Below are 12,088 nucleotides of genomic sequence, written 5' to 3'. Positions count from 1 at the left end.
ACACACTAGACCTAGTCTTCATCAACACTAAAATTTGGTCAAACCACCAAACTAAGATAACAGAAATACCATGGTCAGACCACTCTATCATTCACGCGAACTTATATTCACATTGTAAACTCACAACAAGAAAAAGCACAACTAAATTTTTTTAAATTTCCTACCTTTACCCACGGAGGGTCCGCAGCCGATCGCGCGGCCTCCCTACTTCGACTCGCTGCCACAGCCGTTGGTCACGCCCACGATTCGGCCTACTCGTATCACGGCTACCCGGCAGCCAATCCGGAAAGGCCCTGAGGCCTTTTAAAATCATCCACATCTGGCGTCGCGCGCCGAAGGAGCGCGACAAAGGGGCCCGCCCCTTTGTGCGCCCCTTCGTGCAGCCCCTGAGCTGCCCCTCACTCTTACTAGCTGCCAACAACAATTCTACTTATCGATTTCTCTTCAAACGCTCAGCACTCAACTACCTACCAGCATCTGACTGCATTCGGACCACATACACTCAGCACTCAACAATAAACAGACTTTGACTGCTTCAGCCTTTAACTCTCTAGCCCTTAACTTCTAAATTAATTTTGACTGCCTCACCTGATATAAGTAGTACAGACTTCGACTAAAGAGCGAACAAAGAAAATATCTATACATAGGCAATTCCCTGATTAAATTCTCCTGCTTACCTATATTCATCCATTACCTGAATCCCTCTCACGGAACCTCATGCCACAGCAACTTATATCTACAAGACCAACTACATTCGCCATGACTAAATCCCACATTCCTATTCTCAAATACTCAAACTTCTCTACTAATATAACGAGAAAGAAACTTAACACCTCATACCACTATTCACTCATTCCAATTATGACTTCTCCTATCACCCAATTCATAGGATTAATGACTTTTTCAATCTTTCTTTTGAACTCACAATCCCTTCTAAAAAAGGCTACCCTTTTAAGTGACATTCTGATTGATGATTCCCCTGACATATGTGCAATTACTGAGACCTGGTTAAAAAGCACAGATGTCTCCATAATAAACCAACTACCAACTGACCTATACAACGTGTTCTCTATTCCGAGACCAAAAAAGAAAGGAGGTGGACTCTTACTGGCTGCAAAAAAGAAATACAATTTCACTCAGCATTCCACTTCACATCTTCACAAGATTGAAATTGGGCTATTTAAATCAAAAGACCTACAAATCTGTTTAATCTATGCCCCCCCTGCATATTAGAAAAAAATCCCTCATCTCTCACTGAATGTATTACAAAACATATTAACATCAACATTCCTGCCATCATCCTAGGAGATCTAAACATCCACTTTGACCGCTCTCCACCCACTCCAGCATGTGAAGCCATTCTTGCAACACTAAATGCACTAGGATTTAAACAATTGATCTCGGGCCCTACACACAAAGCTGGACACACCCTGGATGTTGTATTCACGAACTCACTCATACACGCTGATCTCCCCCAATCCACTCCTGTACCTTGGTCTGACCACTACCGAATTGACACCCGATGCTCACTTAACTGCAACCCCCACACGCCACCCCCTAAGAAAAGAATCATAAATTTCAGAAAGAAATGCAAGACTGAAGACATCATCGATGCGCTTACAGAGGACCTCCATAAGTTAGATCTCAATGACGCCAATTCAGCCTGTTCCTCTTGGCATCAAATTACGAGCAACATTGCAAACCGACTCTGCCCACTAATAACAAAGGAGATTGACACCGAGAAGAAAGATAAAAAACCATGGTACACCACTGACCTTAGAATAATGAAACTAGAACTCCGCAAACTGGAAAAGAAATGGCGTAAAAATCAAGAATCAGCGCATCTACAAAAATACAAATCTCTACTCCACCAGTATCGCAAAACTACTGATGAAGCAAAGAAAAACTATTATGCAGCAAGAATTCATCAATACCAGTTCAACCCACGTGCCCTTTTCCAATATGTATCTAATTTAATCACCCCACCCATAAACATCAATTCAGACAACAAGGATGAAAACAAATGTGAGAAGTTTTGCAACGTACTTCCACAACAAGGTTGCTAATATCATGGCACGATTTACTATACCCTCTCCACCTGTTACATTACTGACAACTAACTCCATGATCACCTCTACTACCCTATCCAAGTTCGAAACTACAACAACTTCAGAAATTGAAACGACGCTCAAAAAAATTAAACCAGCCATGCACCCGATTGATATAATGCCAATAAAAACATTACTCTCCGTTACTACTAAAATTGCCTCTCCCATTTCTAACATTATAAACAAATCAATCACGTCTGGTATTTTTCCTATGCAACTCAAACATGCAATTATTAAACCAACACTCAAAAAAGCTGACTTAAATCCCTCGGAGCCTGCCAATTACCGTCCAGTCTCAAACCTCCCGTTCCTGTCGAAAATTATGGAGAAAGTCATCAACAAACAACTCACTGACTATCTGGATGAAAATAGATTACTCTTCCCATCACAATATGGCTTCCAGAAGAACCACAGTACAGAAACACTTCTAGTTTCACTCTCGGACACTATTCTAAAAACTCTCGACACTGGTCATTCCTATTTACTCGCCCTACTTGAAGCAGAGTCATTCCTATTTACTTGAACAGGTCATTTTTACTTGAACAGGTCCTATTTACTTGAACAGGTCCTATTTACTTGAACAGGTCCTATTTACCTTGAACAGGTCATTCCTATTTACTCGCCCTACGTTGAAGCAGAGAGCTATGCATATCCAGCATAGCTCTCTGCTTCAACGGCAGGGGAGAAGAAAAAAGGATTCGCACTCACAAAGCGGGGAGTAGCTGGCTTGTTACGGCGGTTACTACCCCAAACCAAATAAGCCTGATACTTCACTTTCAATGCATATCCTGCTTCAACCGCAGGGGAGAAGAAAAACTGATACTTCACGGCTTGTTACGGCGGTTACTACCCCAAACCAAATAAGCCTGATACTTCACTTTCAATGCATATCCTGCTTCAACCGCAGGGGAGAGGAAGAACTGATACTTCACGCATGTCCAGCGTGGCTCTCTGCTTCAGCGGCAGGGGAGAAGAGAGGCTGATGCTGCACGCATGTCCAGCGTAGCTCCCTGCTTCAACGGCGGGGGAGAGGAAGGGCAGCCGGTGGGGGCTGAATAACACAGTCTGGGTAAAACGGGTGGACATGGGTGTGGCTTGCTTATTGCGGCGGTTGCTACCCCTACTACCCCTGACTGATCGGGCTTGATGTTTCGCTTGGTTGCAGCTCCATCGCTGCTCTCTGCATTGGTGGTGGGGGTGGAAGAGAAATGGAACCAAAGAGCTAGGAGAGGCAGATAAGTATGAGAAAGGGGTGTGGAGCTTGCTGGGCAGACTGGATGGGCCGTTTGGTCTTCTTCTGCCGTCATTTCTATGTTTCTATATGTTTCTATGTTTCTACTTGATATCTCCGCGGCATTTGACACTGTGAATCACGATACACTCCTTTCCCGCCTTTCACAGATTGGCATTACAGGCACTGCTCTATCATGGATACAATCTTTTCTAAAGGAAAGGACATACAGTGTTAAAACAGACTGCCACGTTTCCAAACCCAGAAAGCTAGCACAAGGTGTTCCACAAGGATCTGCTGTCTCATCCACACTTTTTAACATATACCTATCTCCTCTCTGTCAACTACTGGTAAAACTTAAGCTCCCACATTTTATATATGCAGATGATGTACAGATTCTTATTCCCATCAACGATTCTCTATCTAGTGCCCAAAAAGTCTGGGACTCTGCTCTGTTCGAAATACAAAAACTACTTACTGAAAACTTCCTCGCAATAAACACTAACAAGACAGAACTCCTCATCATCTCCCCCCACAATAACTTCTCCTCCAATCCTTCACAACATCCACCATTGGACTTTCTCAAGTTACAGCAAGTCCGCAGCCTTGGCGTTATCATCGACAATCAGTTTTCATTAAAGAATTTCATAACGGCGACAATCAAAAACGGATTTTATAAGCTACATATGCTAAAAAGAATCAAGCCGCTTTTGCATCCACATGACTTCCGGACAGTGCTACAAGCCACTATATTATCAAAACTAGATTATTGCAATGCCATACTACTTGGTCTCCCCAAAAACAACATACAACCGCTACAGATGTTACAAAATGCTGCAGCACGCTTACTCACAAACACACACCGCCATGAACACATTACACCTGCCCTCATGTTCCTACACTGGCTCCCGGTAGCATCTAGGATCCTATTCAAAGCCCTCACGCTCATTCATAAATCGATTTATAACCAAGATATGCAATGGTTCTCCGATCAGTTTTTATTCCACACATCAAAGAGACCAATAAGAAAAATGCACCAAGCTACACTAGCCACCCCTTCTTTAAAACACATCAAACACGTGGCTACTAGAGACCACTCGCTCACTATGGCCTGAACCAGCATCTGGAATAAAATGCCCACAAACCTGCGTCTGGAACCCTGCCATAAGAAATTCAAGCAGAATCTCAAAACCTGGCTGTTTGAACAAGCATTCTACCAATAATCCACTGTCATTGAAACTCCTTGTACTTATCCATGTCTCTAAGATCCTTATGTAACTCGCTTATTTATCCATGCCTACTCCTTATTTACTGCTATTAAACTTTTTCGGTCGCTCTCCCCACAATTATTTGCAATTAAATCTGCCATTATCTTTAGATTTTGCCAATCCTGAGTTTGTGTTAAATGTATTACATTTTGTATTTAATTTATTTATCACATGTTATGATATATGTTCTCATTTCTTTACATTGTCTGTTAAGCCTGTTGCTATTTTACTGTTTATAATGATATATGACAAGTGTCACTGTATTTCATATTGTCTGTAAAGCCTGTTGCTAATTTCTGTTTATTGTGAACCGAGGTGATGTTACTAACGTGCCGCGATATATAAAAAAACCCCACCAAATAAATAAATAAATAAATAAAATAAATCCTAGAACGGGTAGATGTGAATTGGTTATTTACTCTTTTGGATAGTAGAAAGACTAGGGGGCACTCCATGAAGTTAGCATGGGGCACATTTAAAACTAATCGGAGAAAGTTCTTTTTTACTCAACGCACAATTAAACTCTGGAATTTGTTGCCAGAGGATGTGGTTAGTGCAGTTAGTATAGCTGTGTTTAAAAAAGGATTGGATAAGTTCTTGAAGGAGAAGTCCATTACCTGCTATTAAGTTCACTTAGAGAATAGCCACTGCCATTAGCAATGGTTACATGGAATAGACTTAGTTTTTGGGTACTTGCCAGGTTCTTATGGCCTGAATTGGCCACTGTTGGAAACAGGATGCTGAGCTTGATGGACCCTTGGTCTGACCCAGTATGGCATTTTCTTATGTTCTTATGTTCTTCTCATACCGTCCACCTTTTTGCATTGAAACTCTTCAAGCAAATCTACAAACTGAATTAACAAATATAGACCTGTCAAACACGAAAACGCAACCTCATCCTGGATTACCATAACTAGAACTGTAGCAGATAAGATAAATCCCATGATAAAGAAAACTATAAAAGAACCAAAAAATCTGAACCTTTGGTACAATGAAAACATCAGAGCAGCCAAACGGAAACTCAGAAAAAAAGAGAAATCATGGAGAAACAATAAAACAACCACACTACTAAACATATACAGAGCTCAACTAGCAGAATACAAAAAACTCATCCATAAAACAAAAAAAAGACTTCTACACTAACAAAATAAACAAATACCAACAAAACCCTAAGATGCTCTTCAACATAGTAAAAAGCCTAACCAAATCATCTTACGATGATCAGCCACAATCAACAACAACAAAGATCACTAGTAATGACTTTGCAGACTTCTTTAATGAAAAAATCAAAATCCTCATAAAGAACAACCTAAAAAATGACTCACAAGACCAGAAAATACCCAACATTCAAACAAAAAGCTGGCCCAACTTTGAGGCAGCATCATCTTTGGAAGTCCAAATGATCATTAAAAAAATGAACCCAGTCAAACACCCTATTGACGCCATTCACATTACAACGATAAAAAATCTCGAACCATCAATAACTAAGACGATAACTGAAATCGTAAACCTTTCCCTCACATTTTACTTACTGAATTGCACGGGCATACCTAATTGCATGTTGAGTGAGCTATTAGGTTCTGCGGGTTGGACGCGTGTTTTCCGCCCCTTACTGAATAAGGGGTAAGGGAAAACGCGCGTCCAATGACAGGTTAATAGTGCTCTCCGTCGGAGTGCACTGTACTGTATCAGCCTGTTTGTGACTCTCCTAGCAGAGGCTGGGCAGGGATACAAGGCATGTGTCAATCTTTTTAAAGATTATCTAAACTGTGTTATTGACTCACATGTACTCTGTATGTGGAAATTCTGTTCTTAAAAATAATATGGAAACTTAAATGAAAGATGTTTATTTTTCACAGAAAAAAATCCAAATGCACTTGGATCCTCTGAGAAAGGAGCTGGAAGATCTTCTGAAGCTTAAATCCAGTGAGGAGAGGAAAGCTGAGGAGCTGAGGGTGGGTGTCTGTGTCTCCTCAGTGCCCTGAACCAGATCAATCAGAGGATCCTAGGATCCATCCTGCCTTGTTACAGAGGGGCTGGGAGTATTTCTGGTGCTTATTAGCTGAGGACAGGCAGATTGGGGATCATTTCCGCTCTCTCCCTCAGAGGCCAGGGATAGCTCGGGCCTGATGCGTTTTAACCAGTTGCACTCCAGGATGTACATTTACCCCTTAACCACGTGTGAAGTGAGAGAGAACTTTCCTCTGATGTAAGCATTTGATATTTGCAGCTTTTGATTGACTCCTGAGAGCTGTGACGCAGTTTCTGGTGGTGGATCCTCGGGTGACACAAAGCTCAGGAGGGCTCTGGGAACAGCAGAGATTCCTTGTTCATTGCAGGAGCTGCATCCAGAGCTCTGTGCACCTAAACCAGGGCCGTGTTACTGAGATTTCCATCTCTTTGTTCCATGCAGAGCCAGACAGAGATCGAGAGACAGAGGGTTGAGTCTGACTTTGAGAAGTTACAGCGGCTTCTGATTGAGGGGAAGCGAATCCTTCTCTCCAGCCTGGAGGAGGAAGAGAAGAAGATTCTGCAGAGAATTGGGGAAAATGTGACCCGGCTAGAAGAGCAAAGCTCCTCCATCAAGCTCCTGATCTCCGAGCTAGAGGAGAAGAGTCAGCAGCCAGCGGCAGAGTTACTGAAGGTGACAGCTCAGAGAGATTTCTAAGGAAGTTACAGATCTGCCATGAGGGCTGCTGGAATTCACTTACAATATAAAAACCCTAAAATAATCATTTCCCTGTGAATATCAGCTGTAGTGATACATAGGGCAGACTAAACACATCAGATAAATCAGTGGGAATCTGAGGTAGGAATAATTATGTGCATAGGTGCAGACAGGGAGATTTTCAGGATTACTTGATATTATAATTGTGTAAGATCAGGAATCAGATCTGGGCCTTGGCTGCATTCACTCAGGAGAATTTTCAGCCACTTAAAAATGCCCCGTTTGATTCAAGAAACAGCAAATCTGAAAGTAACCAGAGCAATCAGTGGTTGGCTGCTCATATAAATCTTCCCCTGGAAGAATAAGCCAAGTCTTGAAAGCCCCTGCCTGTCCCGGCACAGAGGATTTATTATAACAAATCAGAGACAGAGGGAGCATCTTTCAGTAACTCCTGACTTTCCTCTGTAGGGTCCCAGATCAGGGGCGGGTTGGCCTGTCGTGGGATCGGGCAGCCCCCGTGGGCCGGTCGCTCTGATCAGGTGATTTTTCCAGCTTCCTGCTGTGATGAGATCCTGCATGGAGGTGGCCCAAAGAGAGACCCTCCCCTCCCCACCTTGCAGGCGATGGAGATGTCCCCTCTGTCCATGCAAGTCCGTGCTGGTGCCACAACTGTGGCCATCTGTGCTGTTGCCTGCTAACTACATACGGGGCCTTGCTATGCTGCAATCGACCTGTGCACCACTGTCCTCCTATCTAGAGTCCAGCTCTGACCTCCCTCCAGATAAAGTTGCCCCTTTGCTGGGGGGTGAGGGGAGTATTTCTCTGTTCTTCAGCTTCCCCTGCCCCTCTCTCCCCATTCCTGTTTGTTGGGACATCGGTAGTGCCCCAGTCAGGAAAAAAATGAGGGCGGGCCATGTGTGTATGTGAGAGTGAGAGAGCATGTATGTGAGTGGGAGAAAGTGGGAGAGAAATGTATGTGTATGAGAGAAGGAGAGAGAGTATGTGTGTGTGTGGCAGAGAGATGAGAACATAGGTGTGAGTGAGGAGGGAAAGAGAATGTGTGTGTGAGAGAGGGAGAGAGAGTATGTGTGTGTGTGACAGAGAGATGAGATTATGGGTGTGAGTGAGGAGGGAGAGAGAATGTGTATGTGAGATTGAGAGAGCATGTATGTGAGTGGGAGAAAGTGGGAGAGAAATGTATGTGTATGAGAGAGGGAGAGAGAGTATGTGTGTGTGTGACAGAGAGATGAGATCATGGGTGTGAGTGAGGAGGGAGAGAGAATGTGTGTGTGAGAGAGGGAGAGAGAGTATGTGTGTGTGTGACAGAGAGATGAGATCATGAGTGTGAGTGAGGAGGGAGAGAGAATGTTCGGCATCAGGCCTATCAGAGGGCAGAGATAGCAGCTTTAAATTTGCGCGTGTCCCGACGGCGTCGCGCACCGGGCGTCACGCGTCCAAAGGAGCGCGACTAAGTGGCCTGCCTCTTAGTTCGCCCCTTGGTGAGTCCCAGGAATAAGGACAAAAGCCCCTCTCCGGATAATCAGCCTCTCCTCAGTATTGCTACACCCGACCTACAGCCAACATACTTTCACCCCACTACAACCTTCACTTACATTCATCCAGCACCCTTCTATCCTCGTCTAGCCCCCATCCAGCCTCATCCAGCACCCATCCTGCCTCGTCCAGCACCCATCCTGCCTCGTCCAGCACTCATCCAGCCTCATCCAGCACCCATCCAGCCTTGTCCAGCATCCAGCATCCATCCAGCCTCATCCAGCACTCATCCAGTCTCATCCAGTTCTCATCCAGCCTCAACCAGCACTCATCCAGCGTCGTTCATCACCCAACCAACACTCATCCAGCATTCTTACAGCCTCGTCCAGCACTCATCCAGCTTTCTTTCAACACCCTTCCAGCTTCATCCAGATCCTCTTGGACCATTAGGGCCACTCGAAGCTTACTTCACTCATTCCAGACAACTATTTAATTTAATTAGGACTCATCACCTCCTCGGCCTGTATGCTAGCTCTCTCTACACTGCCTGGACACCCACTCTCGACCTTCTCTAAAAACATCTATCGTCAGTCTTCACAAATTAAATAGACCTGCGACATTAACAAGCACGACTGATAAGGTGCACCTCATAGACCTCAAAGTCGCCGGACCCAGCAAGTCCTCTCCTATCTGGCACGCCATTCTCTCTTCCAGCATCTTTATCTCTCACAACAGTTTCACTACCATCCCATTACCCAAGATGTGTACTTTCAAGATACCCATAACTTTCAATCACAGGATCAGCAGGCCTAGGGCAATAGGCCTCAGGCAACAAAGATTAATCCCAATTGTGATTTCTCCAGTCTCCCAATTGCTCGGTCTCACCCTCTTCACACTAACCTTATTCAACGCTCAATCCATTACCAAAAAATCTCATTTAATCAATGACCATCTGATAGACTATAAACTGGACATTTGTGCAATCATGGAAACGTGATTGAAACCAACTGACACAGTTTTATTGAATCAGCTCCCCAATCATCTTTACGACATCCATTCAATCCCTAGACCGAAAAAAAGAGGAGGAGGCCTATTGCTAGCAGCAAAAAAGGGTCTTGGCCTCTCTTTGCAACTATCCACCGTATCTAACAACCTTGAACTAGCCCTTTTCAAATCTAATCACCTCCAACTTGGCCTCATCTATGCACCCCCTGGAATTCTCAATTCGGACCCCTCTCCGGTGATTGAATTTACTGCTAAACATTTTACTGCTAAACATTTTAACATGGATAAACCAGCTATCCTGATGGGAGACTTCAACCTACACGTGGACTCCTCACCACAATCTCCCAATTGTGAAATTCTACTCTCTGCACTCAGTCACCTGGGCCTCAGACAAATCGTCAACAGCCCCACGCACAAAGCAGGCCACACATTGGACCTCATTTTCATTAATGAGGGCATCTCAGCTGCGACTCTCCCAATCTGCGTTCCAGTCCCCTGGTCAGACCATCAAATCATCTCCTCAGAATTTCAAATCACAAACCACAATTCAGTTCAGAAAACCCTGCGCCATTGACCATCTTAGTAAGTTGCTTTCAAATGATCTAGCTCAACTCGATCTCACAGATGCCCACTCAGCGACCACCTCCTGGTTCAGGATCACAAACAAAGTTGCAGAACAGGTTTGCCCTACCGTCACAAAATCACTATACCCTCCCCAGGACAATAGGAAACCGTGGTTCACCCCGTAACTTAAAGCTCTCAAGCAAGATCTTCGTAGCAAAGAGCATAGATGGCGTAAGAATCCATCCACCTCAACTCTATCAGTCTATAAATCTCTTCTAAATGCCTATAGGAATGCCATTCTCAAAGCTAAAAAAGATTTCTTCTCCAAAAAGATCCACCATTTCATCTTTGATTCCAAAGCCTTATTCTCCTATGTTTCATCACTCACAAAACCTTCTCCCCCCACCATACCTGATGACCTAGCGCTTAACAGAGCCACAGAACTAGCCATCTTTTTCGAGAAAAAGATAGCCACCCTCATAAAGCCACTCTCCTCATCTCACCTGGCAACTCCTCATTCACTCAACATAGCCCCTAACCGAAGCGCCACCCTAGAAACCTTCGAGACCCCGTCTTCTCTGGATATCGAAAGCATCCTCAAGAAACTAAAACCCTCCTCTCACCTGCTGGACCCAATACCATCCAACCTTCTTCTCTCCATCCCAAACATTATTTCTAAATCTATAGCAGATATCATTAACCGCTCCTTGGCACAAGGACGGGTACCAGAACAAGTAAAACTAGCCATTCTTAAACCACTTCTAAAAAAAACCCAACCTGCCGACCACTGACCCTGCAAACTTCTGTCCCATAGCAAATCTACCTTTGATCTCCAAAATCATGGAACAAATAGTAAACAAACAACTTTCAGAATACCTGGAGGAGAATAATATTCTGTCCCCATACCAATTTGGATTCCGAAAAACTCAACGCACTGAATCCCTTCTAACCTCACTATCGGACTCCATCCTCCTAAATTTGGATAAAAAACAGACGTACCTCCTTGCACTTCTCGACCTATCCGTGGCGTTTGACACCGTGAATCATTCCATTCTTCTAGAGCGTCTATCAGACATTGGCATTCAAGGAGTGGCATTCAGCTGGTTTAAATCGTTCCTAGACAATAGATTTTACAAGGTCAGGATCAACAACAAGGAATCACACCCCATCAAATCAAACCTGGGAGTCCCACAAGGATCATCTCTCTCTCCTACCCTTTTTAACATTTACATGCTCTCACTTTGCCAACTTCTTTCCAATCTAAAATTAACGTATTACTTATATACGGATGATGTCCAGATTCTTCTTCCAATCACTGATTCCCTTCAAAAATCCTGGGCTTACTGGGAAAGCTGTCTGCAATCGATCAATAATCTTCTCGCTAGCATCAACCTTATCCTCAATACAAATAAAACCGAGTTTTTCATCATCTCACCGGATGGAAACCAAGTCCTCCTCAACTCCCCAAGTGCTTCTCGATTCGCTAAAACAGCTATCAACCTCACTCCTTCTGTCAGAGATTTAGGGGTTCGGCTCCACAACCAATTCAACTTTAAATCTTTTGTCCACAACACCACCAAAGAATGCTTCTTTAAATTACAAGTACTCAAAAAACTAAAACCTCTCCTGCATTTTAGAGACTTCCGTCTGGTGCTTCAATCTATTATCCTTTCTAAATTAGACTACTGCAATTCCCTACTGCTCGGTCTCCCAGCCATAACCATCAAACCCCTGCAGATGGTCCAGAATG

General features: G+C 43.8%; 1 protein-coding gene across 1 annotated transcript in view; it reads left to right on the top strand.

The window, feature by feature from the left end:
* The first annotated feature begins 6,470 nt into the window (after positions 1-6,470).
* Positions 6,471-12,088, top strand: part of LOC115082713 (E3 ubiquitin-protein ligase TRIM11-like) — a 43,347-nt gene continuing 37,729 nt past the window's right edge. The window contains exons 1-2 of the mRNA XM_029586906.1: positions 6,471-6,562; positions 7,021-7,251. Coding sequence (XP_029442766.1) covers positions 6,479-6,562; positions 7,021-7,251 — 315 coding nt within the window. The 5' untranslated portion in view covers positions 6,471-6,478. The remainder of the gene's footprint in view (positions 6,563-7,020; positions 7,252-12,088) is intronic.

This window comes from Rhinatrema bivittatum, unplaced genomic scaffold (assembly GCF_901001135.1).
Source record: "Rhinatrema bivittatum unplaced genomic scaffold, aRhiBiv1.1, whole genome shotgun sequence".
Taxonomy (NCBI): domain Eukaryota; kingdom Metazoa; phylum Chordata; class Amphibia; order Gymnophiona; family Rhinatrematidae; genus Rhinatrema; species Rhinatrema bivittatum.
The sequence above is the reverse complement of the archived record's forward strand: the minus strand, read 5'-3'. Positions and strand labels throughout refer to the sequence as shown.